The 21101-nt window shown below is 40.7% G+C and overlaps 1 protein-coding gene across 3 annotated transcripts in view; it reads left to right on the plus strand.

Moving 5' to 3' along the window:
* Nucleotides 1-21101, plus strand: part of FAM3C (FAM3 metabolism regulating signaling molecule C) — a 94052-nt gene that overhangs the window by 58947 nt on the left and 14004 nt on the right. For all 3 annotated transcript variants that reach the window (XM_073619803.1, XM_073619805.1, XM_073619806.1), the window contains exons 3-8: nt 1375-1479; nt 3202-3234; nt 12575-12698; nt 13048-13106; nt 17342-17392; nt 20262-20346. In XM_073619803.1, the coding sequence (XP_073475904.1) occupies nt 1375-1479; nt 3202-3234; nt 12575-12698; nt 13048-13106; nt 17342-17392; nt 20262-20346 (457 nt within the window). The remainder of the gene's footprint in view (nt 1-1374; nt 1480-3201; nt 3235-12574; nt 12699-13047; nt 13107-17341; nt 17393-20261; nt 20347-21101) is intronic.

Below are 21101 nucleotides of genomic sequence, written 5' to 3' on the forward strand. Positions count from 1 at the left end.
AGTATTCACAGCTTTTGCCATTTGGAAAGGCACACACCTATCTATGTAAGGTCCCACAGTTAACAGTGCATGTCAGAGCGCAAACCAAGCCATGAAGTTCAAGGAATTGTCTGTCTGACCTCCGAGACAGGATTGTATGGAGGCACAGATCTGGGGAAGGGTACAGAGAAATTTCTCAGCATTGAAGGTCCCAATGAGCACAGTGGCCTCCATCATCTGTAAATGGAAGACGTTTGGAACCACCAGGACTCATTCTAGAGCGGGCTACTCGGTCAAACTGATCACTGACAGAGCTCCAGCTTTTCTCTGTGGAGAGAGGGGAACCTTCCAGAAGAACAACCATCTCTGCAACACTCCACCAATTGAGCCTGTATGGTAGAGTGGCCAGACGGAAGCCACTCCTCAATTAAAGGCACATGACAACCAGTCTGGAGTTTACCAAAAGACACCTAAAGGACTCTCAGAAACCTAATTCGATGAAACAAAGATTGAACTCTTTGGCCTGAATGGCGAGCATCATGTCTGGAGGAAACCAGGCACCGCTCATTACCTGGCCATTACCATCCCTACAGTGAAGCATGGTGGTGGCAGCATCATGCTGTGGAGATGTTTTTCAGCAGCAGGAACTGGGAGACTAGTCAGGATCGAGGGAAAGCTGAATGCAGCAAAGACATCCTTGATAAAAACCTGCTTCAGAGCACTCTAGACCTCAGACTGGGGCGAAGGTTCTTCTTCCAACAAGACAAGGACCCCAGTCGCACAGCCAAGATAACAAAGGAGTGGCTATGAGACAACGCTGTGATGTCCTTGAGTGGCCCAGCCAGAGCCCAGACTGGAATCCGATTGAACATCTCTGGAGAGATCTGAAAATTGCTGTGCACCAATGCTCCCCATCCTACCTGATGGAGCTTGAGAGGTCCTGCAAAGAAGAATGTGAGAAACTGCCCAAATATAGGTGTGCTGTAATTGGTGCCAAAGGTGCTTCAACAAAGTATTGAGCAAAGGCTGTGAATACTTATGTACGTGTGATTTATTATTATTATTATATGGAAAAAAAAAAAAAAAAAAAAAATATATTTTCAAAGATTTCAAACAAATTTCTTTCACGTTGTCACTATGGGGTATTGTTTGTAGAATTTGAAGAAAATAATTGAATCCCTTTTTTGGATAATGCTGTAACATAACAAAATCTGGAAAAAGTAATGCGCTGTGAATACTTTCTGGATCCACTGTGTAAATGGGCCCTTAATCATTTGTGAGAATTACTGGCTTTGATTTTTACTACATTTTGTGTAAACATTTAGACATTTCAATGCTGTAAAGTTGTAATTTGATTTTGATCGACTGGCTTTTGTTTCATTTCATTTCTTTTAGGTGCCATAAAATTTGTTGTAGCAGTAGCAGCCTTTTTACTCACCTTTTATGTGATATCTCAAGTATTTGATATAAAAATGGATTCCAATTTAGGAAAAATTTTAGGTAAGTACTATGCTGTGTGATTCTTGTATTTCTTTCCTTGAAGTTGTTGTAAACCCTCTCATATACCCAGTAAAGCGAACATTCTCAGATAAAACACAGCGATTAAACAAGCCTCCTACATTAGTTTTACTTGTTTATCTGCAGTCTTCTGTTCCCTACCTACACCCCTTCAAACGGGCATAATTGTCTTAAAATTCTTCATCTTCACCCCCCCCCCCCCCCCCCTTCACAAATGTATCTCATGTTCTCATAAGTGACTGATAAGAGGAACGAAGCACCAGAGAGAAATGACACAGAGCCTTGAAGAGGGATAACTAAACAATACAGATATATGTGCTTTGTTCAGATTTTAAGTACGGTATATACATCTTTCTTACACAATTAGACAGCATAGGTGTTAGGATGGAGGAGGGAGGATCTTTGGGACTAGTTAGGTTTATTCTAGAGTTCTACTTTAAGAGTCAGGTCAACATCTGCAAGAGTGAAAGAAAAAAACTGAGTATCAATGAACATCTGGAACACTTTAATGGGTAGCAAGCACCATGCTGGTGCATATTTGTCATTTTGCTAACCATTCTTGTAAAGTGCTGTGATCACAAGCCCCTTTTCTAAAATCTGTCATTTTTGGAAATCAACATTTAAAAAAAAAATTGAAAAAACTTGAACAATAAAGTTGTCTGCATAAGAAGACTCGGTACTTGCCCCCTGGCAGATAGGAAGTCCTTACTTTGCACTTTAAAAACTACAGCTTCCTGCATAGTTTTTAGCATCCAGTGCTTTCGGGTTTGTCTATGCCTGTGTCCCACACCGCCTGCTGTCCTTCCATCCAATGTCTGCTACACCACTACAGGGCACTACACTACGCACAGCATGGGGACAGGCATCTGACATACCCAGAAGAGTCGAATGCTGATTCTCTGTAAAATGGTTGTAAACCTCAGAAATGAACTATGAACAGAGCATATCCCTATATCATGTGTACTTGTCTCTATCCAGGGCACTAAGTGGTATTTCGGTCTTCTGCTTCATTTTTGTGCTGTCAGCATCAGTCACTTCTGGAAAGTTTTTCCTGACGCCAAGAGAAAAAGGGTGGAAGGAGAGGGATCTCCAGTTGATTGACAGCCTCAGCCCTGTTCCTGTGTGAGGGGGGGGGGGGGGGGGGGTCTGTTCCCTCCAATCAGCTCTCAGAGCTCCCCTCATTGAGCCCTGCAGAGTGTAATTTCAGCTCTCCGCCCCGTTTTCTGACAGCTCAGACAAGCTTTATACATTCTGGACTTTAAATAAATGTAGGGAAGGGAAGACTACAGATAAACAGGTACAACCTATGTAGGAGAATTTGTTTCATCTGTGTTTCACCTGAGGCCAGTCACTTCACAAGGTACATGTAATGCCGCGTACACGCGAACGGATTTTCTGACGGGAAATGTTCGATGGGAGCTTGTTGGAAATTTCCAACCGTGTGTAGGCTCCATTGGACATTTTCCGTCGGAATTCCGACAAACAAAATTTGATATCTGGATCTCAAATTTTCCGACAACAAAATCCGTTGTGGTAAATTCCGATCGTGTGTACACAATTCGGACGCACAAAGTTTCACGCATGCTCGGAATCAAGCAGAAGAGTCGCACTGGCTTATTTTTTACTCCTATGAAAAACAATATGTATCCAAGTTTGCATTAACTTCTATTATGATCTTAATGCCTGTTTGTTTTTTACTTTTAGCTCGCGTGCCCCTGGATAATGGCGCACATCCTAGTAAGTAAAGTCAATCAGTCAGTTTATGGAAATGGTTCATTTTTAAAGAAAGTTATCACTGGCTCTACAGTACATCGATAGCACTTTTTTAAAGTAGTATTGAACTTTCAGCATTTTATAGTTTAACACATTGTTTACAATAAAATAAACATTCACCTTAAACGATTTATGACAGTTTTTTTTTTTTTTTTTTTTTTTACACCAGCGCATGCAGCTTACAACTATTAATGCTGCGGGCTCCTGCACTTTCGGTGCTGCTTCCCAGAACTTCCCATCTTCACAGGAAAGAGTTAACAGTAGACAGTGCACTCTCCAGACAGGCTATTTGAAGAAGAATTGTTTGGGAGGAGGAAGGAAGAGTAGGGGAGTGCCTTGCCATTCCAGGCTATGGGGCTGTGTGCTTCTTTGTAGGGAGACGCAACTCTAATCCCTGCATGCAAGGAGGGCTCCATAGGATGCTGCAGGATAAAGAAGCCACTCTAAAATTAGAAGGCACAATGTGTAGAACTGAACTGCGGCCCTTTGCTTGCTTTTATCCAGGTCTTGGAGCATTTTTCCCCCCACTGTCAGCTACAGTGGGGAATAGATTCTCCCACTGACCCCAACGGTGGGGCACTATTCCTGCCACAAACACCAGTGATGGCACACTATTCCTCCCACTGACACAACAGATGGTACACTGTTCCTCCCATTGATACCAACGATGGGTCCAGCCCCCTAAAGTTTGAAGGATGGTAAGCTGGTCCTTTTGTTTAGAAAGTGTGGAGACCCCTGCCCTAAAGTGATGTTTACAGCATTTTGAAATAAGCACATTGGCTAACGTTCTCCTGCAGATGTAATGTCGCTCAAATGTGTTTGGAACATTCGTTGGTGTTTTTTGAATTTTTTTTTTTTTTTTTTTTTTTTTTGCGCTTTAATAGTATTTTTTAATAGAACAACCGTGCTGCTCAAGTCAGCACCATGTTTGTGCTGCTTATTTGGGGCTGTATTCGAGAGCGTTGAAAAGCCCTGTTACAGGGGGTGCATGCACGGAGTCTGACAGAGCAGTTATGCACTGCTAGAGCTCCGCTCCGTGACAGAGGAAAAGCCGAATTTTAAAGCATACCAGCTGACACAAAGCACTACAGATTATCCTACTTCCACCAGTGAACCTGGAGCTCTGTTGGGGACCCTCAATATGGTACTAGGAGGTAACCGCAGTAAGGTTAAAACCTCCACAAAGGAGTCACAGGTGCGGGCTGCAGCTAAAATGGCGCCAACACCTGCCTCACACAGCACCTCAGCGCGCCCCCATACACAGAAACAGAAGCAGAAACTGTTACAAACAGAATCTTCTGAGTCAGATACTGCATTATTTCCCTCACAAAACTCTCCACATGAATTAGCTGATTCCCCACTACCTTTAAAGCAATTTGAATGTATGCTGCAAAAAGCACTGAAACAAAATTCAGAGCATATTACAAGTAGCCTTACAAAAGAAATAAGAGAAATTGGCGCTCGTACAGCAGCATTAGAAATTAGAGTGGATGAGGTGGAAATTTCAGCAGAAAATAACATGTCAGAAATAGAAAACCTTAAAGAGGAAAATTTAATACTATAATCTAAGCTGGAAGACTATGAGAACAGAGCCAGACATCAGAGGTATCCCTGAATCTGTGATTGACCTGCATTCAACCATGACGGCCTTATTCCAAGAACTCCAACCGGCCCTACCTATAGAAAGCTTGGAAATGGACAGAGTCCACCGTGCCCTGATGCCCAGGAAAACAGATGGCCCTCCATGCGATATTATCGCAGAACTCCACTATTATCGCACAAAAGAGCAACTTCTGGCTGCAGCCAGAGATAAAGGCAATCTAACGTTCCAAGGTCATGATTATCAGTTATTTACTGACTTATCCCAATTGATTATCTCTAAGCATTGATCAATGAAACCTCAACTGACAGTGCTACAAAGTAATCGTATCACTTATCAATGGGGATTTCTGTTTTCCATCCGGTTTACATACCAGGGCTCAAAGTTTACCTGCAGATCCTCAGAAGAACTGCAATGAGTATTACAAGATCTGCGCCTTGTGGATGATCCACACATCTCTAACTCATCACGAAGGAGGCCAACCCCTTCCACCCCACACAGCTCTTCTCAATCTCCAGAGCAAATAGGAAACGAACATGCTTATAAGAGGAGTCGTTTAGCCTCCCTTCCACTGGATCAAGAAAACGCCATGGACTGACCACTTGTCCTACCCACAGTCTCTTCTGAACACCTCATTGTTTCACCCACTCTTCCAGAGTGCAGTCGCTGAATGACTGTCTCGGGGCTGAAAAGACTGTAAAACTGTATCTTGCATTGGTCCTCATAATTTAATATTGAACCTCCCTTTGGAAGGATTCCTTAATAATTTTGTGAGACCATTTGGTATCTATTTATGTAATTTGTGCCCTTTCGGCGTATAGGCAAAACATGATACTGGATAGTGCTGTGTACCCATCCAACATGGGAGGCCATTCCATAATATCTAAATTGGCTCTACCATTGAAGGGTATGAACTATTTTTCTTTAATCGATCTAGATTTACTGCGCAATCCAGTTACCATTTTCTTTATCCATTCAAACTCAGTTTTTACTTGCTTGAACATTACTAAGCGAATGTTATAGATGCATTCAGCATATAGGTAGTTTTACCTGATATAGCTCAGTCCAAGCGATATTTTATCTAAATCCCACTTTCTAATCATTTTGTTTGTGGTATTTAAACCCATACCTGTATCTCCCGGTAGTTATAGGTCCACTTGCTCATTTTTATATTCTCTTTCCCAGTTCCCTATTCCACTCCCCATCCCTATACTCATAATCCTCTCACATATTTTCCCCTACTACACCCTAATATAAATTCTAATAATACTCTCCAGTACTGATCTCATTTACGTCCCAGTACGATCAATCGGAGATTTTGGCCTAACATTTATTTATAGCCGAGCTGGCTACGTCCCTATACATCTTGATGATGATCCTTTCATAGGGCTTGTCCTCTTTTCACGGCAGTTTCGTGTGTCCCAATGTGCCTCCCTCGATCGCCCACTAATATTATGTGGACGATTTGAAGTCTGCCCCTTTTCCCTTGACGGGGAGATTTCTCCCTCATCACGGGTAATTCTTGATATCTATCGTCTACTGTTTACAGTATTATATCTTACTACTCATGTTACATGTTTTTCTCTACCTACAGTTTATCCTTGGTCCATCTTCACCTTTTCCATTTTCTCGTTAAATTGGATTGATCCATTTAGCCAGAAATCCGTGAATAATGGTAAAAATCATCACTTTTATCTACCATGGCACCCTTAAACATTCTTTCGTTGAATGTACAGGGAATTAATGTACCGCAAAAACGCACTAAAGTGTTCAGTTTCTTTCAAGCACAGAAAGCTCATATAGTTTGCTTATAGGAAACTCACTTTACAGTAGACTCCACACCCAAATATATGAGCTCCTCTTGTGCACAAATTTACACGGCCTCAGCTACCACTAAGAAACGTGGAACCCTTATAGCTTTTCACCGCTCTATCCCATTTATCCTCAAATCAGAAATCAAAGATCCCAAAGGGAGATATATTATTCTTACGGGACATATTATGGATACAGCAGTTACAGTTGTATCCTATTACGCCCCAAACAAACAGCCTACATCCTTTAGATCTCACCTTGTACAAGTAGTATCCACGCACAAGATGGGTACAATTATTGTGTGTGGAGACTCAAACCAGGTCCTCCTCCCATTTCTAGATAAATCGCCATACTCTCCACCGAGAAGCCCAACCAAGCAATCTTTTCCACAACTTCTCTTGACATATAACTTAGTCGACTCTTGGAGAGAACATAACCCAGCAAAAAGGAAATATACTTACTACTCGCATCCTCATAAAACCCTCTCTCGAATCGACCACATACTCCTGACTGTTGGTATGTTACCAGAGATTCTCTCATCAAACATGCCAATCCCTTGGTCAGACCATAACGCAGTATATACTACCATAGCATCTACTATACCTAAAACGCACGACTTATTATGGTACTTCCCCGATATATTGCTTAAAAACTTATCTCATCGCCTCATATTTGACCAAGCCTTAAAAGAATATCTGACGCACAATACCTCCCCTGAAATTTCTACATTGACTCTCTTGGAAGCACATAAGCCAGTACTACGTGGAATCAGCAGTGTTTAAACGTGAGAAAAAAATTCTTGAACGCAAACTGGACTTAGAATTTAACACTGCCTTTGTAAATTTCCAAGATAATCCTTTGACCACAAAAACTAGATTAGAAAAGGCCCGTTTTAGAATATGATCTTTCTCACAGAGAATGCGGATAAATCCCTGCTATGTTCTAGACACGCCTTCTTTATGAAATCTAACAAACCGGACGTTATGTTGGCACGTGCTCTCAATTCTAGGCATAAACGATATAATCCTATCCAACTCCAATTGTCGAAGAATAATTATACCTGCAATCCGGTTAAAATAGTCCACAAATTTAGATTTCATTTAGCTTCCCTATATTTGGAAACTAATGAATTTAATCCTTCTGAAGCTGATGCCTTTTACTCTTAATTAAAGCTTCCTGAACTAACTCAGACCCAAAATTCTCCTCTTGAAGAACCCATTTCAGTGGAAGAGGTAGTGAAAACAATTAAAGAACTAAAGCAAAACAAAAGAGCAGGCCCCGATGGTTTTTCAGCCATATATTACCATGCTTTTGTAGAGATCCTTTCTCCACTCCTAACCAAAGCTTTCAATACAATATTAGAAGGATACTCATTTAGACAAGAATTACTAATGGCAATTAACTGCATGATCCCAAAACCAAATTCCGATAACACATCCTGCTCGAATTTCCGCCCCATTTCACTTTTAAAGGAACACTAAAGCTACATTTTTTTTTTTTTTTTTTTTTTTTTTTTTTTTAAATAACAAACATGTTATACTTACCTCCACTGTGCAGCTCGTTTTGCACAGAGTGGCCCAGAACCTGGTCTTCTGGGGTCCCTCGGCGGCTGTTTCAGCTTCTCCCCGGAAGAACTAAACACCTTCATGCGAGCTCCCTCGCATGGTGGTGAGTTCTTGCGGGCGCGCTCCCGTGATACAGCTGGCGGCCATAGCCGCTCACTGTATCACTCGGCCCCGGCGCACTGCGTCATTGGATGTGATTGACAGCAGCGCGAGCCAATGGCTGCGCTGCTTTCAATCCATCCACTCTAGCCAATCAGCGGCCAGGCTGATCAACGAAGAGGATGTCGGGGGCGAGCGCGGGACTTTCGAGGGGTCAGGTAAGTAAAACGGGGGGCTGGGGAGGCCGGTATTGTCAGATGTTTTTTCACCTTAATGCATAGAATGCATTAAGGTGAAAAAACTTTTACCTTTACAACCCCTTTTTAAACCTTGACATAAAAATTCTAGTGACAATTTTGGCATCCCATCTCAACAAAATCATAGGTAACCTTATCCATTGTGACCAAGTAGGCTTTATGCCTACTCGCCAAGCTGGTGACAATGTGCATCAAGCAGTACTCTTGGCACACATTGCCAAAACTCGCCACATTCCCTCTTGTTTCCTTTCCCTTTATCAGGAAAGCTTTTGATTCGGTTTCTTGGCCCTATTTGTATCACACTCTCCAGAAATGGGGTTTTGGAACCCACTTCATTAAATGGATTACCGCACATTATGACAGACCTCAAGCATATATAAAATATGCAGGCTATAAATCTGACTCTTTCAAAATAGAAAGAGGCACACGTCAGGGACGTCCACTTTCCCCACTTTTATTTGTCCTTTTAATAGAACCCCTAGCACAATACATTAGACTAGACCCAACAATAACCGGAATAGAACTAGGAGACTTCTATCACAAACTCTGCTTGTTTGCGGATGGTATTTTACTATTTTTATCATCTCCCCAAGTCTCTGGTCCCAATCTATTACCTATCCTTAATAGGTTTGCCAATATATCCCGATTAACAATTAGCCCCAAAAAATGTTTAGCACTGAATATATCCCTACCTGACAGAGAAAAAGACACGGTAAAATCAGCACTTCCATTTACCTGGGCGGAAAAAAAACAATCCCATATCTTGGTATTCATCTAACCGCTTCTATCTCAGATCTCTTTTCAGCCAATTACCCATCTACTCTGAGAAAAGTGACTAATTTAATGAAACAATGGTCCCACCTTCCACTATCTTGGCTAGGTAGGATTAATACTATAAAAATGTCAATTTTACCTAAATTATTATATTTGTTCAGAGTCCTCCCGATCCCAGCATACTTTACTCTACTAATTCAGAAAAGGGCAACGACATTTGTATGGGGATCTTCCAAACCTTGCATCCCTTCCCAAACATTATAGCTTCCTAAGCCTTCTGGTGGCTTGGGTTTTCCCAACTTTGCGTTTATATTACAAAGCTGCCCATATTGCAAGCTTACCAAAGTATCATACAACACAAGAAACCCCCTTGTGGGTATCAATAGAAGCGACTGAATGTGATCCCTTATCCGTCTCAAACCTTCTATGGCGTCATCCTAAAGATCACACTGGTCTACATAACCCTATTACTAAACACTTTATATCCCTTTGGAATAGGCTTAAAATCAAACACCAGTTACTATCCCCACACAATCCTCTCCTCTCCTTCCTTAAAAATCCGGCTTTTCACCCAGCATGGGTCTCCCCCAAGTCATTCAAAGTCTGGGCTTCCCTAGATGTTTTGAGATTACATAAATTCGTTACGCCCTCCAACATTATTCCTTTTTCAAGATTTGTGAGAGACTTTTGGGCTACCCCTCGGAAATATTCCGGTACCTTCAAATTAAAAAATTTCTTCACACCTTACACAAATATAGACACACACCACTTGATCAACTCACAAATTTTGAAGCCACATGTAAAAAGGATCCACATGCCAAGAGACTAATCTCTTCTCTTTACTCTGTTATTAGTTAGATCCAACTCGGAAAAATCTTCCTATACTCAGAAATGGGAGGAGGACCTTGGACGTACAATAACTGCTACAGAATGGTCAGATATCTAGTTGCCTACCAAAACCTCCTCCCCTAACATTTTAGCAGTTGAAAGCAATTATAAAGTCTTGACCTGGAGGTACCTTGTACCTTCCAGAGTTGCTAAATACTCTCCATCCTGCTCAGCCCTTTGCTTTCGCGGCTGTTCGGACTTGGGCACACAAATGCACATCTGGTGGGCCTGTCCTATAGCTCCAACCTTCTGGAAGGAAATATTTTTAATTGCCTCCAAACTATTCAAAATGTCAATGCAACCAGATCCTACCACGGCATTACTTAATCTTAAACCTGTGTACTTGACGCATATACAGTTTAAGCTTTTTGTCCAGCTCCTTACAGCTGCTAAGCAAACTCTTGCGAAAGCATGGAAATCCCCTTCTTTGGTGGTAGCGGACTCAAAACATAGAATGAATAGCTTCATGATCCACTCTACAATGGCTGCCATAGAACATAATCAAATTCCAAAATTTGAAAATATGTGGCACCCATGGGCTCATTCTTCCGCACCATCATCCTTTGATGATTCAGTCCTCCTGCCATGGTAGTTGATTATATTTGATGGAACTCAAACCTTACTAAACCCCACACTGGCTCTCGGATCAATCCAGTAAATTTCTTCTCTCCTCTCTTCTCCTCTTCTTCCTTTTCTTTTTCTATTCCCTTTCCTTCCTCTCCCATCCCCTTCATTAATTCTTGAAGCTCATTGCTACTAATGTTGTATCTCTTCCACGTTTATATTGGAAACTAACATTGTAGGAATAGATGGATACCTTTTTGATAAAATGTATCAGTTCTAAAATCTCTATTCCGAATATCCTTATGATAAATATTTCATTATATGTTTTTTAGATTTTTACCTACTTCTGTAATTATGTTAACATGTATCCATTAACATGTATGTTAAGCTTATTACTTTTGACAAGGAAGAGCCCTGTTACCTGGCATACTGGCCCCAGGACTGCAGATACTACTTCGTAGGAGGCGTCAAAATACTAAGTGCTTCCAACATGGGGAGCATAACTAGAAACCTGGAAAGTATAATGGACAAAAACATGTTTGTGTACTGTCCAGCCTCTACAGTCTGAAGAAGGCATAATAGAAGCTTCCCTTTTGATGCAAAAGTCCAAAAAAAGGCACATTGGGGGTTATTTACGAAAATGCAAGAATAAAATCAGCAGAGCTTCCCCTCATTTCAGATCTTCCCCTCAGATCTACAGCGACTGCACTTTCAAAGTGTATTTGCCTTTCATAAATAACCCCCATTGTCTGTATCACAACCTAGAGGTAAACCTCACTCCAGGTACCAAGTAAGGGGAAGAGACACGGATAGAGAACAAAGAGGTAAAAACTGACTGGGTAAGCAGGAAGGGTCATGAGCGTTCTTCTGTGACAATTTTTTTTCCCTAGGTAAGGTGCCTGAGGGTACCCTGGGTCTTTTAGAATTATAGATACTCTTGCACGGGTTACTGTGTGCATCTGACATTATAGAGCCCCCGTTGGCCCTTTAGTTTAAATTTCAGTTCAGGTCCACTTGACATATATATATGCACTTTCATACTAATTTGTGTTGTGTTGTGTTGGATTGTCAGAAGGGAAAAAGATTGTTGTGCAGCAAGTTGTTTTCTGATCTATGATTGCCATAGGATGTCTGTAAATTTAGACTAGGAGCTGTGAAGATACTCTAGTCAGAATTAAAAATGAAGCCATGAAATACAAGTAGCACTGCTTGCTCAGTACTTCTTCAGTTTTTCATCTAGCGTCCCTTCCTTCTGCAACTACTTGTGATGCTGTAGAACTGTCACTTGACGCACCCATTTTAGCCTCATTTAAAAAACAAATCTGGACTAAAATGTTTCATGTGGCCATTATGCAGTTCTATCTGCTTTTGTATATTTTGAATGCTATTGATGATATTGGAAACAAAGATGTAGGGAGTGTTACACAGTGCATGCTTTGGGAAGTAAACTCTTTCATTGATCCTATATGAAGATGCACATGGGCCTAGCTGCAGTGGATTATAGATAACTCCAGATGAAGGTAAACAGAGCAAATTTCTGATTTTAGCATAGATGTAGTGTATGCTGTAAAAATTACCAATGCTTGTCAAACCCTTATCAACGTTGGTATCTGCATTGACAAAGTTTTACATACATCTTTTAAAAGCTCGCATGTGCCCCAAGTCTGATGGCATGTAGTCACTATATAGAGTAAAGATGCCAAAGTACTTCGATAAACCAAATACCTTCCTTTTTTTGCATGCAGCTACTAAAGCTCCAAAATACAGATGTGGAATTTCAAAGATTTGTCCAGAGAAGCATTTTGCTTTTAAGATTGCAAGTGGAGCAGCTAATGTGGTTGGACCAAAGATTTGTGTGGATGATAATGTGTAAGTACTCTGCGAGACTCTTATTTCTTTTCTACAGTTTAAAAATAGTTGCATATATATATATATATATATATATATATATATATATATATATATATATATATATATATATATATATATATATATATATATATATATATATATATATATATATATATATATTGTATTAGTGCGTGTATGTATGTAACCATTAAAAATGTTAAGGAACAAAATAAAAAAAATTGATTGCATCTTCTGCTAAGTTGGATAACTAATAATCAAGAGCTGTAATGTCGAATACCAGAGCTAGGGAGAAATTTAGACTATGCATTTAAAAAAAAATTGAGTTTATGTCCTTTTTTATTTTCAGATTAATGAGTGGTGTGAAGAACAATGTTGGTCGTGGAATAAACACTGCTCTGGTGAATGGTAGGTAATGCTATAGTTACCTTCATAGAGATAAAGTTTGCCTTTGGTTGCAACTCTCTAGTAAAGCAAATCCATAATTCTACAGCTTAAATTCTGTATCTACAACATGTCATTATTAACCCCTTCGCCCCTAAGGGTAAAACAAATCTAAATGCCTAAGCCCAATTTTATGGTTTTGACATGTATTAGTAAAAGCGTTCATATCACCACAACTACATCCAGGTGGATTATACCGCATTTTTTGTCAGGACAAATTGGGCTTTCATTTGGTGGTAAGTAGTAATGGATATCTCCTGCTTTTTTTTTTTTTTTTTTTTTTTTTTTTTTTTTTTATCAAGGGAAAACTGGCTAAAAATAGTGAAAATAAAAAAATAAAAATTTGTTTTTTTTTTTAATTTAGATTTATATTCCTTGGTACTGCCGTAACCTACCTCCAAAGAACAACCCAAAATAAATTCTCTAGCTCCTGATGATTGCAGAAACACCACATATGTGTAATAAATTCTGTCAACCCCCCCCAAAAAAAAAAACAAAAAAAAAAACAAAAAAAAAAAACCACTGACCTAGACCCAAACACTAACCTTGACACTGACCTAGATCAAACCTTGATCTAGGTATTTTTTTTATTATATAATTTATTTTTATACACCTTCTTTTTTTTTGGTTTATTTCTGTGCAAGGACAGAGAGTGATACAATGTATCTCTCCTCCATTCACAGAAAATAAAACTCTCCTTGCTGGAGATTAACCACAGGAGTTCACCCGCCTGTCACGGTTGCCGTTCAGAGAACACTTTGCATTTTCTTAATAAATGTAAAGCATTTTTTCATTCAACAAGGTGGAGAAGCAGGGCGATGAGGTGTCCATATGTGGAACGTGACAGCAGCTACTACAGAGATTCTCTGCTTCCACAGGGATTAGCCAGGTATAAAATAATCATACTTACATTGGTCCAAACTGGTCCATGCAAACCTATCCATACCTGAAATTGAGCTTTAAACGGGTATATTGTGTTAGCGGAAATGCCAGATTTTAATTTCATAAATACAGTTGTGCTCATAAGTTTACATACCCTGTATGATTAATTTCTTGGCCATTTTTCAGAGAATATGAATGATAACACAAAAACTTTTCTTTCACTCGTGGTTAGTGTTTGGCTGAAGTCATTTATTATCAATCATCTGTGTTTACTCTTTTTAAATCATAATCCCAACAGACTACCCAAATGACACTGATCAAAAGTTTACATACCCCAGTTCTTAATACCTTGTATTGCCCCCTTTAACATCAATGACTGCTTGAAGTCTGTTGTGGTATTTGTGGATGAGGCTATTTATCTTCTCAGATAGTAAAGCTGCTCATTCCTCTTGGCAAAAAGCCTCCAGTTCCTGTAAATTCTTGGGCTGTCTTGCATGAACTGCACATTTGAGATCTCCCCATAGTGGCTCAATGATATTGATGTCAGGAGACTGAGATGGCCACTGCAGAACCTTCACTTTATTCTGCTGTAGCCAATGACAGGTAGACTTGGCCTTGTGTTTTGGATAATTGTCATGTTGGAATGTCCAAGTACGTCCCATACACAGCTTCCTGGCTGATGAATGGAAATGTTCCTCCAGTATTTTTTGATAACATACTGCCTTCATCTTGCCATCAGTTTTGACCAAATTTCCTGTGCCTTTGTAGCTCACACATCTCCCAAAACATCAGCGATCCACCTCTGTGTTTCACAGTAGGAATGGTGTACCTTTCATCATAGGCCTTGTTGACTCCTCTCCAAATGTAGCATTTATGGTTGAGGCCAAAAAGCTCAATTTTGGTTTCATCACTCCAAATGCCTTTGTGCCAGAAGGTTTGAGGCTTGTCTCTGTGCTCGACCATGCAGCCCATCTTTCTTCAAGTGCCTCCTTGCCAGGTTGGCTCCCCTGTTTGAAACCACGATACGTTGGCTCGCATGGTCCGGATAGCAAGCGTGCGCCCGCTGCACAGCGGGGGTGCTGGTGCTTGTGGCCGGTCGCGATGACCGCTGGCCACGAGCGATCGTGACCAGGAGAGACAGAACAGGGACTTCCCTGCTCTGCTCAGACAGGACAGATCGTGTGTTCCTATTGGCTAGGAACCACGATCCGTCACTTCCTCTAGTTAGTCCCCACGAATAAGTCAGAATGACGAAACATGTCGGGGCATGGCTGTACGGCAAACATTTGTGACGTTCTGCTGTTTCCGGTTGTGACGGTGTTTCGATATAGACAAGTGAGCGAGTGGAAGGTGAGAAATTATAGCTGCATCCAGGGTCCGCCGTGACCACAGTACACCGCTATAGCTCAGTTACAGAAGTTTTACCTTGATTGCTTTTACATGATTGAAGTGATGTGAGTGTAATGGTTGAGGATTTCGTGTATCTATTTTTGAAAAAAAATTATTTTACGTTATCACACTATTGGAGGCACTTTATTTCATTTTTACATGTGGAAACATCTTATGTTGAGCATTGCTGAAAATCGAAAAGTGTGATTATCCCTGGTGGGCTTAAACAGCTTTTGTGCCGAGCATGAGAGTGCAAGGCAAATCTATTTGGTGAGTGCGCTTTTCAAAGGGAGTGGATCACAATCGGTGTGGTGGAAGGAAGTTCAGGAGTGTATAAGAAGATTGTTCACCAAGTTAATCACTTGAAATATATCACTTTGCATGGACTTTATTTTTTATTTTACCTATTCATTGTTTTTTTTATGTGTGTTTTTAATACACAATCACTTGATATTTTGGATACACATTTAGAAGTAGTAATTTACAGTCTCACTATCACGTGGTGTTATTGAAAGTTAGATTTGTCACTTTATTTCAGTGAACACAGCGCCACTATTTTTTTACGTAAAATACGATTTTTTAAATTTATTTATTTTTTACCAAAAATGTGTAGAATACATCTCGGCCTAAACTGAGAAAAAATTAGCTTTTAAAAAAAAAAAAAAAAAAGGGGGATATTTAATATAGCAAAAAGTACAAAATATTGGGTGGTGTGTGTGTGTGTGTGTGTGTGTGTGTGTGTGTGTGTGTGTGTGTGTGTGTGTGTGTGTGTGTGTGTGTGTGTGTGTGTGTGTGTGTGTGTGTGTGTGTGTGTTTTTTTTTTTTTTTTTTTTCGTTTATAGTGCAAAATATAAAAACCGCAGAGGCGATCAAATACCACCAAAAGAAAGCTCTATTTGTGGGGGGAAAAAAAGTCAATTTTGTGTGGGTACAACGTCGAACGACTGCGCAATTGTCTGTTAGAGCGATGCAGTGCCGAATCACAAAAAAACGCTCCGGTCAGGAAGGGGGTAAATTTTTCCGGGGCTGAAGTGGTTAAAACAGCCACACCTCATGTTTTCAGAGAGTCCTGTATTTCACCTGAAGTTATTTGTGTGTTTGTTTTTTTCTTTGCATCCTGAACAATTTTCCTGGCAGTTGAGGCTGAAATTTTAGTTGGTCTACCATGGTTTGGTTTCAGAGTTTGAACACTGCTGATTGGCATTCTCAATTCCTTGGATATCTTTTTATATCCCTTTCCTGTTTTATACAGTTCAACTACCTTTTCCCGCAGATCCTTTGACAATTCTTTTGCTTTCCCCATGACTCAGAATCCAGAAATGTCAGTGCAGCATTGGATGAAAGATGCAAGGGTCTGTCAGTCCAGAAACTCTTTGACCTTTTATACACACACACTAATTACAAGCAAACAGATTACAACTTATGTAGGAGGATTTCTTTCATCTCTGTGTAACCTGAGGATACCCTTCACTGGGTAGATGTAAGAATTTACAACCACTTTAAATTTTACAGGTGTAGTGAAGACCTGCATATTAATCAAGATGCTGTAAACTGCGTACATTTTGACATTCAATTTTTAAGGAAGATATCTCCTGCATTTTTATGTTCCATTAAATTTCCCGTGTGTGACAAGATTACTTTTAGTATGAGGTCTAAAAATAGCAACGTATTTCTTTGCTATGACCAGACTTTGCAGCACTGTCCTTGTTTTGTTTCCTTTACTATTGATGTGTTTGTGTACCACACAGTGAATGCAGAAGGAAAGTCCAAGTTATCATGTTTGTGACATAACATGCTGATATCCAAACTGCATATTTGAAAAATACTGAAAAGAGAATGTATGTTTCCTTTTTTTTTCTATTTGTCTTTTTTTTGCTGCATGAACAATTTCAGTTAGGTTTTAAAAGTTAACATTTTGTGTGTTCTAGGGAAAACAGGAGAGCTGATAGAAACCAAGTATTATGATCTCTGGGGAGGAGGTAAGAATGGATTTGTGCATTTTCACATTGCCTTTTAAAAGTAGATAATTATAAATAAAAACTGCACTGAATGCTGGGAGGGGGGCGCATCTTGCGCATCTGTGCATAGTAACCAATCCGCTTCTAACTTCTGCTTGTTATGGGTAAAGTTCCACTTTAACTTAACAGCTTGATAATAAATAATGTTCTTTAGCAAGGAACATAGAGGTGTGTCTAAAGTTCGGTGAATGGTCCAATATCTCAACGGCAACATGGGCCAGGTGCACGTGCATGCACATGGCTATCCAGAGACACGTTGAGAAGCGCCACCTAGCATGAAGTACATGTGACCATCGGGGTAAACCTGCTGTGGGCAGTCGAACGTAGTCAGTGTGGGAGGTAGGGTCACAGCGCAATGGAACAACGAGTGAACATCAAGTTCTGCTACAAACTGAGAGACCGTGATGGAGACGCATTAAATGTTGGTGCAATGGGACGGAAGCCTTGAGCACAGAATGTGCTTACGACTAGTTCAAACGCTTTCGCAACGGGAAGGAAATCGATTGAGGATGAGCCATGTTCAGGTTCGCCGTTGACAAGCAGAACCCCAGACATAATGGAGCGAGTACGACAAATGCTGGCATGAGATCGTCAACTGACTCTCCGATTTGATGGCAGAGGAATTGGGTATTAGCAAGTGCTCACCATCATCCCCGGGCAATCAGAAGATCTGTCCCAGTTGGTGCCGCGCTCATTACCATGTGTGGCCAGGATCCATGCTTTCTGTGAACCATCGTCACAGGGATGAGATCTGTGCACCAATTCTTGGCTCAGCGCGGCGTACCTGTTCTCAATCATCCACCGTACTCCCCTGATCTGGCGCCTGCGGACTTCTTTCTGTTTCCCTGCGTCATAAAAAGGCACATGTTTTGTGGACATGGCGGCAATCCAAGAATTTGTGACAGCGGTTCAGCAATCGATTTCTAAAGAGGCCTTGCTGACAGATTCCAGAAGTTTTATGAACGTTGTCAAAAGTGTGTTGTAAAGGATGGCGATTGCTTTGAAGGCCAATAAAGGTAATTTTGTATCTTCTGTAAGTAAGTGAACCTCGTGCCAAATATGTGAAACCTAAAAAACTACAAAAGCTGCTCCCCAAATCTAATGAATAGCTAGGCAATGTGAAATAAGTGAATAGGGGGCACTGAGTGAATGCTGCTTATGAGTGCGAACAATCGTATATGACAATTCATAAACCATAAGTGGTGATTCAAATAATAATAAAACATAATTTAGATTAAATACATGATAGGAGTCAGATAACAGTGAGTAAGGTGAAAAAAAAACACTGTTGATTAAATGAAAATGACCACGGACAATAACGTTCATATGCTGAATGACAGCTTGGTGATTCAAAATAGTTCAGAAATGTGCAGACGACAACACTTGACAACAATCCAGATCACCCAATGTGCTCTAATGGAAAACCTGCTCACCAGATTTTCATGACCTCATTAACTAAAATGAAGGTCTGGGATTACTAGGTAAATATACTGGAACAAGTAGACAGCAGACAAATCTGTTAGTTTCTATGTTTGGCTTTCCTCTCCAACACTGTTACCCATGGGGGATAGAAGACAAGAAGGACCAATAGCGTGATATTGTTTTAATAAAACATGCCCCAAAAAAGTAGCCTGCTTACATTAGGTGGTGCCTTCCTGGCACTAGGAATACCCACAATGAATGTTAATGGAAGCCCCGCCAACATGGTCAGCTCGCGCCAGATCGTCGGCGTCCGTTCCACCAAATGCTGAGAGGCAAACCGGAAGCTGGGACCCGAAAGTGACGTGACCGGAAGGCGCCTCAATGTACGTAATGTAATCTTACATCATCTTGAAGCGCCCCAGTCACTAGGCAGGAAAATCTAAATAGTATAGACAGTGCGACATGATTGACGAGCTATATCCCAAAATGAAACAAAACAGTTATACCAGTTGGATACCCTGCAACCAGCCGATATGAACATAGACTTGGAGATAAAATGCTTTTTGACCAATGACTAACCCTTTACCCACGCTCTTCTCTACTTACCCTCTGGTTTAATCATCCAAATAAATTAAGTAGAAAAGAGCGCGGGCCAAGTGTTAGTCATTCCTAGGTGGATGCAGCATCAGACGGATGCTGCATCTTTCCCCCGCTGCCTCTGCACTGAGAACCGAGCAATCGAACACTGCTGATGGCTCGGTTCTCACAGATCCCCGAGAGGAGAGCTGCTGCTCTGCTCCTCCATGTTCATTGGAGCGCTGAGCTGTGGAGGGGGCGGGGAGCGGCCATCTCTAGGCACCTGGCATATCCAGACTCCGAGTCGGGATGACGCGATGCCTTGACTGATCTGTGTAACGTCAACAGAGAGCGGACTTCAAACCGCTCTCTGCTGAAAACGGGTCACAGGAGTGTAAAACGAATTGCACTCCTGTGACCCATAGGAGAATCCCAGCAAAACAAGCCCAGGCTCCTTTTTTAAGCTTGCAAAATGGAAGCTATAAATTGACTACCATGCGCAACTGCTCCAGATACTGGCTGTTCCAGTCTTCGTAAATTCTTGTAACTGTATTTTCTAATATCTACAGGAAAGTAAAAAAAGCAATAGTTCTAAATGAATTCAGGTGGAGGAAAGCATCTAACATTAGTGCTCAATAGGGAGATTTTCTCTGTATCCTGCAGAATGTTTGCTGTGAATGATTTAAGTTTTGCATTAACAGAAATAGCCACAAGATGGCAGCACTATGCTCCTTTCTGGCTCTTAAATCTTGCCAGTAAATTCTAAACCTCTTAAAGCAAAAGGTTTTACGCTGCAATTATATATACATACTGTATACTTTTGTTTCTATAGATGTAGTGCCTTTCATTGAATTTGTTAAGAAAATTCCAGATGGAACGATAGCATTAATGGCAACTTATGATGATGGAGCAACAAAGTAAGTAAAACAAAAGCCCTTTTCTCATTTGACTCTACCAGATATAACAAAAAATGAAGAAGTTGGTGTCCTTGTAAACCTGCTAAGAAAGCACCTAGCAAGTTGAGGGATATGACCATAAACTAACCACACTAACACTGCATTGCAGCCAACACCATAAGAGGCCTACTCCTTCCTGCTCATCACTGCCTGCTGCTCAAATCTGTTGATGGGCCCTTTGTAAATCCTGTGGAATGTGACTTTTGGAGGTCACTATTTTCATGGAGCTAGGAATATCTTATAAACACCTAGCCACCCATCTGACCATGATCAGATCTGGCAAATGGTTCCCTGGCATTGTGCATTGCAGCAGGCAGGGGGAAGAACACCCCACACCTAGAAGTCCTGATATTTAAAGGGGGGCTGTAGCACTCATTCTAGGTGTCAGGTCACACTGCAAGTAGGCTTGTTAGTGTATTGTGCCAAATTCATGAAGCATCTGCGACCCTTTTTTTTTTTTTTTTTTGGTTCTGACAATGCGCCAAATTCAGATCGCTTTTGCAAAATCCATCTGCGCCAGTCTTTCCTGATAGAGAGAGATATAGATATAGAGAGAGAGATAGATATAGATATATAGAAGAGGGAGAGCTTTCGTCATATACCACTTTCTCCCAGTCTAAATATAGATATCAGATATTCCAGCCGTTCACAAGCACAAAACAAGACAATACTTGTTTAGTTGCTGAACATGGACTTTTTATTAGAACCAAAATACA

This window comes from Aquarana catesbeiana, linkage group LG03 (genome assembly GCF_042186555.1).
Source record: "Aquarana catesbeiana isolate 2022-GZ linkage group LG03, ASM4218655v1, whole genome shotgun sequence".
Lineage (NCBI taxonomy): Eukaryota > Metazoa > Chordata > Amphibia > Anura > Ranidae > Aquarana > Aquarana catesbeiana.